The 13924-nt window shown below is 41.4% G+C and overlaps 2 protein-coding genes across 2 annotated transcripts; both read right to left on the bottom strand.

Moving 5' to 3' along the window:
- Window positions 1-3572: 3572 nt before the first annotated feature.
- Window positions 3573-6462, bottom strand: LOC141786113 (G-protein coupled bile acid receptor 1-like). The gene is made up of 2 exons (XM_074664838.1): window positions 6326-6462; window positions 3573-4890 (listed from the first exon to the last, which is right to left on the bottom strand). Exon 2 carries the CDS (start codon window positions 4873-4875, stop codon window positions 3823-3825), a length of 1053 nt encoding a protein of 350 aa, XP_074520939.1. The 5' UTR covers window positions 4876-4890; window positions 6326-6462; the 3' UTR covers window positions 3573-3822.
- A 2818-nt stretch (window positions 6463-9280) lies between these two features.
- Window positions 9281-13507, bottom strand: aamp (angio-associated, migratory cell protein). The gene is made up of 11 exons (XM_074664679.1): window positions 13101-13507; window positions 12760-12894; window positions 12547-12666; window positions 12324-12463; window positions 11920-12064; window positions 11708-11791; window positions 11225-11340; window positions 11034-11131; window positions 10863-10953; window positions 9874-10028; window positions 9281-9790 (listed from the first exon to the last, which is right to left on the bottom strand). Exons 1-11 carry the CDS (start codon window positions 13189-13191, stop codon window positions 9715-9717), a joined length of 1251 nt encoding a protein of 416 aa, XP_074520780.1. The 5' UTR covers window positions 13192-13507; the 3' UTR covers window positions 9281-9714.
- Between the last annotated feature and the right edge of the window lie 417 nt (window positions 13508-13924).

The following is a 13924-nucleotide window of genomic DNA, read 5'->3' as shown; positions in this document are numbered from 1 at the left end:
ACGTCCAGTGTGTGCACACATTTAAAGCTGCAACATGACAAAGGGACTCATAGTACCACTCTGTTTGGTCAAGTCTCAAATAAAAATCAAATTTCCTTTGAGTCAAACAAATAAAACACCCAAGCTTTGAATAAATAGGCTCTGGTTGTGTGTCTTTATTCTAATCTCTCCATGTCTCACAGACGTATCACAGGCCTTGGGTGAATCCCTCTCTCCTCTTTGGCTCACATACCAGCGTATTAGTGGAGCAGATAAGTGAAAAAATCGTTCACATGGTGATGCAAGCATGAAATTTGGTACAGACACTCTCTAAGGGACACTCTTTTGAAATAAAACGTTAGACACGCCAAAATTCAAGATGGCGGCCATTTTTTCAGATGGACGCCATTTCTATCAGACGATTCTTATTTCAAAAGTTCAAATGGTGATGCAAGCATGAAATTTGGTACAGACACTCTCTAAAGGACACTCTTTTGAAATAAAACATTAGACATGCCAAAATTCAAGATGGCGGCCATTTTTTCAGATGGACGCCATTTCAATCAGACGATTCTAATTTCAAAAGTTCAAATGGTGATGCAAGCATGAAATTTGGTACAGACACTCTCTAAGGGACACTCTTTTGAAACAAAATGTTAGACATGCCAAAATTCAAGATGGCGGCCATTTTTATAGATGGACGCCATTTCTGTCAGACGATTCTTATTTCAAAAGTTCAAATGGTGATGCAAGCATGAAATTTGGTACAGACACTCTCTAAGGGACACTCTTTTGAAATGAAATGTTAGACACGCCAAATTCAAGATGGCGGCCATTTTTTCAGATGGACGCCATTTCTATCAGACGATTCTTATTTCAGAAGTTCAAATGGTGATGCAAGCATGAAATTTGGTACAGATACTCTCTAAGGAACACTCTTTCGAAACAAAATGTTAGACATGCCAAAATTCAAGTTGGCGGCCATTTTTAAAGATGGCCGCCATTTTGTTGAACACTTGTTATTTTAATATATTTCTATTGGTGATGCGAGCATGAGTTTTTGCACATAAACTCTCTTACACTCATGAAAAATCTATTTAGACACCCCAAAATACAAATTGGTGACCATTTTTCATGATGGGGGCCATTTTATTCAAGATGGCTGCCATTTCAGTTGAACACTCATTATCAACTCAAACTCAAACGGTGATGCAAATGTAAAATTTGGCACAACTACTCTTTAAGGGACACAAAAACTATGCTGGACATACAAAAATTGAAGATTGCCGACATTTTTCAAGATGGCCACCATTTTGTTTTAAAAGCTCTGTTTTCAAGAACATTAATAATAATGACAATACTAATAATTTAATGGTAAAAACAATAATTACATGAATGCTAAAAAGAATACATTAAAAGACGTTAAATAATAATAATAATTGTTATCACTATTAAAATAATTTTAAGAAGAAAAATAATAATAACCTGAAAAAATGATATATGTTTTATGCTACAGAGGTAAGAGAATTAAAATACAGGCACTTATTTTGGAGGGAATTTTTTTTTTTTTTTTTTTTAATCAAACAGCTTAAGTTGGAACGTGCAAATGTTTCAGGTTGGGGTTCACCTGCACAGCACTGTGCAGCTGCAAGTGTGAATAGAAGAGTAAGCAGCCAGCTTGAGTCTTTGGTATGGCTCAGTCTTTGTGTAGTTATCTTTTCTTTCTTTCTGTGTCTCTCTGTTCCCCTCTCTCTCTTGCTCTTAAAAAAAAACATATATATATATATATATATATATATATATATATATATATATATATATATATATATATATATATATATGTATGTGTATATATATATATATATATATATATATATATATATATATATATATATATATATATATATACACATATATATATATATATATATATATATATATATATATATATATATATAGTATAGAAGGAGTATAGTTTCCTCTACACTCAGACGGGGCCATAATTTACTTGACGGAAAACACAAATAAACTGACTCCCACCAAAAAACGCTGATATCGGTCTGCATTCACGCTTTATTTTGAGAATTTTCAGCGCATTACTTACACCGCTAAATAAGGCTCTAATTCTCATCGTATCTCTTTGTCCTGGCAGACTACCTGCGTTTGTTTATATCTGGCACGCCGTGCGCGCAGACTGATACACATATACATTTTGGTTACTCATTGTGTTTTTCCGCCAATTTCACTTCCGGTTCCACCGCGGTCAGCAACAGACATACAAAATAAAAGCATGTGAGCAACATGCACCAATGCGCGATAAAATATTTAACGGCGTTAATAGATTGACGGGTTAACGTAAAAATAACGCTTTAACTTGCCCAGCACTAGTATATGTATATATATATATATATATATGAGAGCATAAAAAGCAAAAAAAACAAAAAAACAAAGCCTCCCTTGTGACTGTTACCTTGTTACGGTAAGGGAGCTTGTGTACTCTGATGAACTCTGTGAGCTATGCCGTTAGGGGGCAGTTCTGGCAGGTTTAACCAATTCGGGCAGGTCAAGGGTAAGGAGTTAGACAAAACACAGTCAAATAAACACTCTTGGCTTACAGTTTTGAAGTTTCGAGTGGCTGTAAAGGGTTCCTTGTAAAGGGACCTCACGAGCACTCTTAACACCAGCTTTCTAGTACGGTGGTGGTTATCCTGAAAAATGACTACCATTTTGAACATTCCTTGTTCAAATGAGTGGCTCAAAAGGAGTATTTGTGCCATCTTTTAAGATTGCATCACCATTAGAACCATTGAAAAAAGGAGCATACAATAAAAATAGCAGCCATCTTTAAAAATGGCCGCCATCTTGACATTTTGTTGTGTCTAACGTTTTATTTCAAAAGAGTGTCCCTTAGAGAGTATCTGTACCAAATTTCATGCTTGCATCACCATTAGAACTTTTGATATAAGAATCGTCTGATAGAAATGGCGTCCATCTATGAAAATGGCAGCCATCTTGAAATTGTGTCGTGTCTAACGTTTTGTTTCAAAAGAGTGTCTCTTAGAGAGTATCTGTACCAAATTTCATGCTTGCATCACCATTAGAACTTTTGAAATAAGAATCGTCTGATAGAAATGGCGTCCATCTGAAAAAATGGCCGCCATCTTGAATTTTGGCGTGTCTAATGTTTTGTTTCAAAAGAGTGTCCCTTAGAGAGTATCTGTACCAAATTTCATGCTTGCATCACCATTTGAACTTCTGAAATAAGAACCGTCTAATAGAAATGGCGTCCATCTACAAAAATGGCCGCCATCTTGAATTTTGGCGTTTCTAACATTTTATTTCAAAAGAGTGTCCCTTAGAGAGTATCTGTACCAAATTTCATGCTTGCATCACCGTTTGCACTTTTGAAATAAGAATCGTTTGATAGAAATGGCGTCCATCTTTAAAAATGGCCGCCATCTTGAATTTTGGCGTGTCTAACGTTTTAATTTAAAAGAGTGACCCTAAGAGAGTATCTGTACCAAATTTCATGCTTGCATCACCATTTGAACGATTCTCTTGAAATTCTACAGTTATCTGCTCCACTATATAGATAAACAGCAGTGAGGGGAATTGGAGTAAACATTGCAGTCAAGTGGGTGACAGATGGAGAATATCTAGTAGCAGTTAAACAGGCGGCACAAAGAGAAGGAGCATATGCTTTATGTCTGTGAGTTACATTTATAGGATGCACAGAGCTCAGGCAAGGCGGCATTTGTTGACCTTGCCTCAGGATGTAAGTAATAATTTACATTACAGCAGCACAAGTTCATCAACCTCAGTCATCATAAATACTCAGTGTCCCTAGACCGCCACCTCCTCTGGTCCCTGCGTCTTTCGCCTCCATCTGTCTCGCAGCTTTTGCATAAGTTTGTACGCAGGCTCCGTATACTGCTTGTTGGCCAAGCCCAAGACAAGCGGCACCACCGCCATGCTCCCGATACCAGTGCACGAAAGCACGATGTGGGTGGTGGAGTTCCATCTGGTGTCGCTCATCAGGAACGCAATGCAGACGTGCATGTAGATCAGGTAGGGCACCCAGCATGCAAGGAACGTAAGCGACACAGCCACGACGCAGCGAGTGTAGCGCAAGTTGAGCCTCTGCTCCCGATCTGACGCTTGGGTCCCACGTTCAACCGAGCGATGCAGGCGACAGATGTCCCTAAGCTGGCCTCTGGTGATCCACAGGACTCTTCCGGTCATGCAAGCAATGGTGAGGATCGCAGGTAAGACGAGTCCGTACACCTCCAGGTAGATGAAAGCGTTGGGGAATACCCTTCTGTATGAGCAGCAGGTGGTTGCGTTGGAGAAGCAGTTGGAAAGTGGCATTGCCCTCTGGCTTCCGGCGCAACAGCTGTTCCAATCCGGCCCAGTCCAGTTGTTCCATCCAAATGCAGGAAGACTTGCGTAGAGAAGCGGTGGAGCCCAAACAGTGAGCAACGCCACTGGGAAACTGCGGTGCATCCACAAGTTGTTGTAGTGCAAAGGATCCACGATGCAAATGTAGCGCTCGTAGTGGACCATGACGAGGTTGAAGAGGAACGCCAGGAACAGGAAGTTCGGGAAGATGTGAGCGACCATGCAGGAGTTCAAACTCAACTCCCGGTTCAGTCCCATCAATGGGATGAAAGGTAATGCCACACCTGTGCACAAGTCCGCCACCAGCAGGCTGAGGAAGAAGTAGTTGGGGGTGTTGTGGAGCTGCCGGTTCCAGGCAATGCCCAGGATGATGACGAGGTTGGCGAGGATGATGGAGGTGGAGAGCGGGATGGTGATGGCGTAGATGAGACGCTCTCCAGAGAGTCCGGAGAGGAGGGGGAGGGAGTCGTTGCCTTCCATCTCCAAGTCTGCTCCCATCAAGGTGATGCTGCTCTGGAAGGAAACAGGAAACGAGTTAAATTTGCTGCATCAAAGCAAAAGGTGGCCTGTTTCTGCTGACCTCAGTGAGCGTGCTCAACATGGCCTGAAAAACAAAACCAGAGGAAATGCGGTAAGGTTCAGAAGAAAACATGTCAGGAAATGAGATGAATAGATTACCATAAATAGGCCACGGATCTCAATGAAAAGTGAGACAAATGTTGAAGCTTGATCAGGTATATGTGAGGCCTTTGTGAAGATAAAGACATTACTCTGAGGAGTCAGTGCACTGCAGCTGATACAGACGGGAGAGCTAACAGTTAAACCGTTTTATTTTGAACTTCAGTTTATTTTAAAGATGTACTAAAACTGAGAGTTGTTAGTTTCAATTTGCACTTTTGTTAACTTAGAGAGAGTTGTTTGCAGAATGACTGTGCTGTCTTTGCCCAAAATGGAACCAACCGAATTCTGTCAAAAGTACCAGGTACCGATTCACTAAAAATCAGAAGGTACCATGTTTAGGTACCTAAATGCATCCATGTGACTGAAGGGGAGTGGAAGAGTAGGTGATTATCCATGCTGGACATGAGCACAGAAATATGAGGTTATATATTCAAGAATAAATATTAAAAAAAAAAAAAAAAAAAAAAATTTTTTTGAACAAATTGATATTTTTTACCACATAAACACATAAAAGTACCCCAAAATTGGTACCATTGAGTACTGGTACTGATTGCCAGGTACTGGGCATCGGCACTGTTAATTAGAATTTGATGCATCCAAAGTACTTGTGGTATCGGTGAGCACTCGTACTGTTATCAGCCTTAAAAAGTGGTATCCAACATCCCTACTTATAACTCAGCTTAAAAGTGCATGTAGCCAAGCAGAGTGGTGTTTTCTACCTCAAAAGGCAGAAATATTTTACGCAGACCTCACTGCTGGGAAGTAGAGAAGGAAAAAGAAGCTTGAAGTGATTTATTTCCCAGCTCTGAGCTTCCTCAATGTCATGACGTGCGTCAACAACGGTTGCAACATGACAACTACAGCATGCAGCCATGACCTCAGACACATCTCACCTCTTTGTAGCTAACTGATAAGAGCACATGGTAATGGACGTGAGGCTGCCTTTGTTCAATAATTCATCAGCTGGGGACTCTGGAGTTACACCTGCCTTTGTGTTTGTTATGCTTTAGAAAGTGATACAGGCGATCGTTTCAGGAACACTGGCTGTGTACACTCCTTATCCATACATCACATGCAGTGTACACCCAGCAGGTCCAGAAGGGAGAATTTAATGGTTTCAAAGTCCTGGTTTAGCTTCTGCAATAACACGCTTCTCACACAGACAGAATCAGTTTCAAGACGACACTTTCTGGTTTGAATCTGTGCAATATAAATGAGCTTCTTTGTCAAGTTTCCCCCAAAACATAATAAAAGTGATGATTTTTACCTTGATTTGAGCAGTCTGGTCACTTATATCACGCAGCTTCTCATCTCTCCCCTGGTTTCTCCAAGCTCTGTCCCTTTTGTCTCATATCCACAAAGCAAAAAAAAACAACACCTTCCTATCCTGCCACGGCAACCGTTCAATCCCTCGCCTGAAGATAAGGCTGGCAAAGCGAGTGAACGAGCTGCTCCTCTCAGACACTCTAAAGAGGGAAGTGAACACACACACACACACACACACACAGAGGAAGAGGAGGAGGAGGCAGTTTGAGTGTAAGAGGTGGGTCATGCTGAGGATGAGCCATCACAGTCCACTTACCCCTAACCTACTTACCCTTTTTTTTTCTTCCCCCTCATCCATACGCCTGTGTGTGTGAGCACACCCATGAATGGAAAAGGATGGGAAGCTGATCCTGCTGCAGCTCTCATATTGATAAGAACATTCCAGAGAAACATCACCAGGCTTGGCATGTGGTTCGGTTTACATCAGGGCCCCCCAGATGTGTGAAGAAGCCGGGGATGAGAGTGCTAAACCAAGAAAACACCACAGCAGGATATTTTCTCATCTTTAAGAACACGGAAGCTGGGGCTACATCGATGGATTTGTTCCCCTCCTGGCCTTGCAGTGACCCAAATATATACATACAACACTGTCTCAACTCATAACAGCTGTCACACACGCCTCATATTTAAACACAGCTCTGGATGAAAGGCCGGAGGTGACCAGGTCTGTTAGACAAACACGCGATAGAGCAGAGCAGACCTGGTGCTGGTCGAGATGGATGATCTCCACTCAGATAATGGGTTTAAACAGAGACGTTCCTGAGCGGGGAGGACAAAATAACATTTACACATCACAACGGAGGAGAATCTCTCTACCTCAGAACATTTAACCCCTAATCTTGTTTTTGATACACATGGGGAACATTAAAGATATGATTAAATAAAGGTACACACTGAAAGGAGGTCAAAACTTTGTGGTTATGTTGGCTAAAATGTGTGACAGAGCTTCTTTGCCCCACTTTTCAAAGGCTATTTTTTATGACTTAACATTAATAGAACAGAATAGAACAGAATAGAATAGAATAGAACTTTATTGTCATTGTAACAAGTACAACGAAATTGAAGTCACAGCAGCAATCAAGAAAACAAAAGCAAGAAAGTGCAAAAAGGTCCATAAGAAAATAGATGATGACAGCTTGTCCATCATTCTCCAGTTAGCCAGCCTCCACCTCCACAGGGTCCTGGATCCTCTTGAGGTGAAGCTCTTCCAAAATGGCGTTGGTGTCTGATGTTAGCTCCATTAGCCATGTCTGTGAATAGCATGACGCTACTTTTCCCTCTGGTATTCCCTCTGTTGCTGGGTTAGCACAGCTAGCTTGTCCACCTTATTGGAGATAGATCTTACGTTCCCTATAATGATGGATGGAAGGACAGGTCCATGTCGTCACTTCTTGAACCAGCACGTCATCCTCACCTTCTTCTCCTCACCTTGTGGGGAAACATCTGGCCTTGCACCAGTTAGCATTGACATACTACAGGCTGCTAACAGCTGAGTTCACATGTAAACAATGCAGCCATGGTTACATGTAGGATCTCCAGACAAACACAGGAGAAAAAGTAGTAAAAATATCACTGAGGCCACAAAAAGTTTGGTGTCCATGACCAACAAATAAGCCATATAAAGTAATCCACTCCAAATACAAAGATTACAAAAAAGAGATGAAAAAAGTACAAGAAACGAACAAAGAAGAGAGAGCTGCTGCAAAAGGCAGCCATAGCCAACAGGGCAGCACCTTGTAACTATTAACTAAAGAGGGGGTATATCCAAATAAAAAGTATTATTTGTGATTCATCATGTGGTTTGAATGGAAAAGCTTGGCAGGTTATTAAATTGGTGTCTAGTCTAACGCTGATGTATTCTTTTAATAGAGGTCTGTCATTTGCCTCCTCTCCCTCCGGACATGTTTACCTTGGCACCACCACCTGCTTTTCCCAGCTCCACCGATTTGTTCAGCTTTTTTTATCATCAGCACAGCAGCTCCCAGAGAATAAAGCTGCAGTTTAATAGATCAGGTTTCGGCTCTGTCGAGGTTTAACGGTGGTAATCCTTCAGACTAAATGATTTTTCCATCTTATTCTGCATGTTTCACTCTATATTTCCACCGCCTTCCTGTCTTGTGTGGACACCAAGGCACGCAGAATCTAGAGGAAGAAGCACTTGTGCAAAGGATACTGACACTTGTTTGTCTTCACTTGGACAGAGGACAAAAATAGAGTTTAAGGAACAGAAACAAACTTCTACACGCTCTCTCGCAGTGCAGAAGCTTTAAGTGAGGTGAATTACACGCTTTTCCTTTAAAGGGCCCTGATGGATGTTAGCAAACACTCACACTCGCGGCTAATATGAGCCCAAAGCTCCGCCTGTGTGCGAGTATTGACACAGCAACAAACTCCAAAGTGGCGGCCCAGCTAATGTACTTCCTGATTGGAGGAAATATGACTCAGAGCTATAAAATGTTGCGGTTGTTTTGCATAGTCAACAACTTTCACGAGTTTTAGAGCAATAATTGGTGCGAAATAGGAGAAGTAACGTGCACTCCATCGAGTTTAAGAGGAGAAACTGCATCTGGTACACTATCATCAACCCTCCCTGACATTTGCATGTTTTCCATCTTTAATCACATCCCGTTTGTGGTTTCTCGGAAGCTTTTCGAGATCTGACTCAGCTCCTCTCTTTGCTCTTATCTGATAAAACTGATCTGATCAAACGCTGATTCAAAGATAGTCTAAACAAGCAGGAAGCCTTCTCTTATTCATGACATCAGCGGCTTTGACCCAAAGATGGTCCACTCTGGTGCTTCACTTCTTATCTAAACTCAGACAGAAATAGATGTTGGTATAAACAGACTTTTCTGGGATGCAGATGAGCTCTAAGTGGATTGAATTCACATAGTCCTTCAGGAGAATGTATTATTTATTTTTTGTATTTACACTTGAACGTACATCAGAAAGAAAATTCTGCCCTGCACAATGTTTCTGAGAGATTTAGAGACGCACACCCACCGACAAAGACTCAAATTATAACCAGGGCAAAAGAAACTAGCTTTTTTTCAGTGTCCTGTTTTATCTCAAGACAACTTTGGCAAAGGATTAAAAGGCAAGAACGAGGATATCAGTCAAACTTTGAATTTCTTTCTGTTTAGTCTCTCAACAAGAGATGTGAAACATGAGGGTTGTCTGCTACAGTCCTCCAAAAGCAGGAATAAAAGAACGTGATGGTGGGAAAAGGTGTGGTGTAAAAAATCCTGAGAGGATCAGGAACATGATCTCAACAGGAAGTCTGATTTTAAGTCTCTTCCTCCTCCCTTCTTTCTTATCTTCTTGATTTCTTTATCGATCAGGTCTTTGGAGACAGAAGACTTTTGCCTGGTTGTCTCCTGAAGCGGTCACAGCGATGGATGCTTCCCTGAAGGAGACACGGTAGAAGACGATCAGGGGGGAATTCACAAGAGTTTAAAACAGGAAGTAATCAGTGTTTCAAAGTGGTACCTGTTGATGGTAAAGTCGAGGATCTCCGCAGTGTGACCTCGATACTCTGAAACCATGCTCCCAGAACGAGCGTCCCATAGGCGCAGCGCTCCGTCTAAGCAGCAGGTGGACACAACAGAAGAAGACTCCTCCCACTGCAGGTGAACAAGGCCAGCCTGGGGGAACATGAGAAAGGGGATGCACTGATATGAAAATCGTGGCTGATACTAATATCCGATATTAATATTGTTGTCATGGCCGATAATCGATATTCACTGATATCTATTAATATCTACCGATATTTACTGATATTTACCGATATTTACTGATATCTACCAATATCTACCGATATTTACCGATATCTTCCGATATCTACTGATATTTACCATTATCTACCGATATTTACTGATATCTACCGATATCTACTGATATTTACTGATTTCTACTGATATTTACTGATATCTACTGATATTTACCAATATCTACCAATATTTACTGATATTAACTGATATCTACCGATATTTACCATTATCTACCAATATTTACTGATATCTACTGATATTTACCAATATTTACCAATATCAACTGATATTTACCAATATACTGATATGTACCGATATTTTTACGGATATCTACTGATATTTACTGATATTAACTGATATTGATATTGGTAAAAAAAAAAAAATCCGGGATGATGTGTCAAGGTAGCTCAGAGAGAAAGAGTGGCGCAAGATGTGGCACCGATATCGATACTGATGTATCATGCATTGCTTCAATTTGGAAAACAAATCTTCCTTACATGGACATCCTCCCTAGTGTCTCCTGATGTTTGCACCATACATGTTCACAAATTATTTACACATGACACCTCAACTCTACCAGGCCTCCCTGACACGGTACAAACTGATTTGTGATGTAACAGCAAACCGTTTCTCCAGAACACAAAGAGCAGAGAGGTGAGAAGCTAAGTGTGCGAGTGTTTAGGGAGCTGACGTAAACACAGGCTTTACCTCATGTTGGCATCTGTGCCTAAGGACCTGAGAGGAGAGGTCGTATATGGCCAGAGTCCCGTCCAGGAAGGCTACAGCTATCAGAGGCAGACTGGAGAGGGAGATGATTGGACATATTTATAACATCAGCTCATGATGTGATGTGGTTTGTGAGGAATGGTGGACACTCACATGTTGCAGAATCCGACAGATTCAACAGAGTTGGTCTCCTCATCCTCCTCTTTCGAGCCTTTGGCTTTCCCTCCATCAGCTGAGAACGATCCCACCACCTTCAAACACAAACAAACATAAAACCAAAAGCCTCCAACTCACACCTGCTTCTGTTTGTTTTCTTTCTTTCCCACGCTCCTTCAAATGCTCACCTTGCCTGTAGCTGTGTTGATGAGCTTCGCACAGCCGTCCACTGAACCTGTCAGCACCAGGGAGCCGTCTTTGTTGCAGGCCAGGCATGTCAGCGCCCCCTGGTGTCCATCCTGACCTAATGTGAAAGGATAATATAATTAAAATTTATGTTGTTTCCTCTTCAGAGTCTAAACATGTGCACAAGTTGCAAACCAGTGCAGAACTGAAGCACAGACTCCCAGCTGAGGATGTTACATCCTCATAAAACAGCTGAAGACAGCCTTATGCAATTTGTTTACATTGATTTTATTCCCCTCTCGCAGAATTTATAGGGCTATAACTGTTTGATAAATGTCTGATGTTCTAACAGTCCTACTTGAGGGTCTTTATTTATCGTGTTTGACGTTTCTAAAACACTTTGTTGCTATGAAGCGAAAAAATAGTCTTTAGATGTCAAATCTGGTGCAGCTCAAATGAAGCTAAAAGTGTAGAGCTTGACTCACCTTTAATGACATGGATAGCGTTTCCTTGCTTTAAATCCCAAATTCGTACCGTCCCATCCTCATAACCAACGACAGCTCGTTTACCTGGACAGAAATAGACAAAATGCACATTTAACTTCAGGGAAATCTCAAATTTTACAATCTATCACATATTTTTACCCCAGCAAAGTAATTTTTTTGTTTCTTTTGGGTGATTTAGGACCTTCCCTCACCATCAGGAAGGACTTTCCCACAAGTGGCCTGGCACGCAGAGCTCTGGAAGGTCTTACAGTCTCCAGACGGGATCTTCCACATCCAGACATTACCGTCGTCTGTTCCCGCCAGCAGCACTGGAGCGCAGGGATGCCACTCCAACCACTGAGGAGGAAACAGGGTAGACAACCACGAATTTAAGAGATACTTAACACAGCAACACACACAGTGTGTTCCCCTCTTATTTCCACTGTAGTCTTCAACTTGAGGCACTTAGAGAGAAATTCAACAAAAACTCTCAGCCTCAGGAGTCACCTCAGTTTTACCTCATAAATTCTTCAGCCCCTGAAAATAGTTAACACAAGTGCTCACAGATGCACAAACCAAACACATACTCAGGCTATAGCCGTCTTTGTGCACACACCTCCAGATCTCCCACTTCGAAGGACCAGATCTCCTCTTTGCTTTGTATTTTCCAAACTTTGATCAAGCCGCTCATGTCACCAGAAGCCACCAGAGAGGAGTCGTGGTTGAAAACAGCACACGTCACAGAGTCTTTGTGACCTGTGAAGACAGAAAACAAAATCCTGTGTCTCATTTTGATTATTGTTGTGAAGTCATCGGTCAAGCACACCCCTCATCCTCACCTGTACACTCCATCAGAACTTCTCCATCGCTCACCCTCCAGACATAAGCCTTGTCGTCCTCTCCTCCAGTCACAGCCATGCTGTTTGTGGCCGGATCCAAACTCACACAGAACACTGATCCTGAACAGATAAAAGAAATAATAAACATCACTCTTAAACTGACTTTATTTAACTGAGTCTGAGAGTTGAAACCAAAGGTAAGGTGTTACCTACCGGTGTGTTTGGAGAAGGTGAGCTCGCTGTCATCTTGCACTGCCTCAGCTTCCATTTCATCCTCCGTCTCCCAGCCTTCGTCATCATTTCCAGCATCCTCAAAGTCAACATCCTCCAGGTCATCAGCCAAATCATCTGACGGGGACAAAGTACAGAGATATTTAAAGGTCCACTTCACCACATAAACACCCTAAATGACCTCTTTCAGAAAGAATGTGTCTTTGCTGGTGAATTTAGTTGTTTTATTCCCACTACATCTTTCAGGTACTCATATTCATTCTTACACAAGTAAGGTCAAAGGTCAACGTCTCCTAAACTAACCAAATAGTCTTCCTACTCACCTGGATCAGGTTCAGTTTCATTCAGGTCGATGACTTCAACAATCTCTTCATCTCCATGCAGCTCGATCGCGTTTTCCTGCGTGTTATCCATGCTGTTAGCACTAAAAGCTAGTAAAACAACTAAGTGCTAACACCGCCAGAAGAACCAGCTTATTTAGAGTCAGACTGCCTCACTACAAGACTCCTGACTGACTTCTGCTTTAACACTTTGGCCGACAAAACCCTCATGAATCGAAATAAAACGAGCTAAATGTCAATTTGCTCTCCCATGTTTTCCTCACATGCTACAGCGACTGTGAGACGGGCGCGTGGCGATTACGTCAAAGTGTAGTCACAGCTCTGACGGTTGTAGTCTGGTGTTTGGTGTTTTGTTGAAGCAGAGTGTCCACTAAACGGCGCCATTGTACCACAAATAAAACCGAAAACACTCCTGGAGGAGTTCAGGGAACCGTTTTTAGTGTTCGTTAGTCACAATTTATTAAAGTAGAAACCGAAATCATCAAGAAAGCTTCAGTTTTCGAATTTATGCAACGTCAGCGTGAGCCGGTAAGCTAACACTTTAGCATGTTCCGTCTACAACAACGCAGTTTGGTGTTAAAGATGGAATATTAAAGTGAATTTAAATTACATTTTATTTGCTTACTGTTTATGTTTCTGTTAACCTATTTTAAAAACAGAAGTCAACCAGTCATGCTTACAATGCTAAAATAGTAGTTTATGTTACGTAGGTTAGCTTATTTTGCCCAACATTTGTCTTCACAGTGTCACATTGTATAAATTACTTTTTGACATTCATTCTTTTGTTTTTATGTTCTTCTTCGCTG

Source organism: Halichoeres trimaculatus, unplaced genomic scaffold (assembly GCF_033239565.1).
Source record: "Halichoeres trimaculatus isolate MK-OKI-2021-1 unplaced genomic scaffold, fHalTri1.1 fHalTri1_scaffold_24, whole genome shotgun sequence".
NCBI classification, from domain to species: Eukaryota; Metazoa; Chordata; class Actinopteri; order Labriformes; family Labridae; genus Halichoeres; species Halichoeres trimaculatus.
The sequence above is the reverse complement of the archived record's forward strand: the minus strand, read 5'-3'. Positions and strand labels throughout refer to the sequence as shown.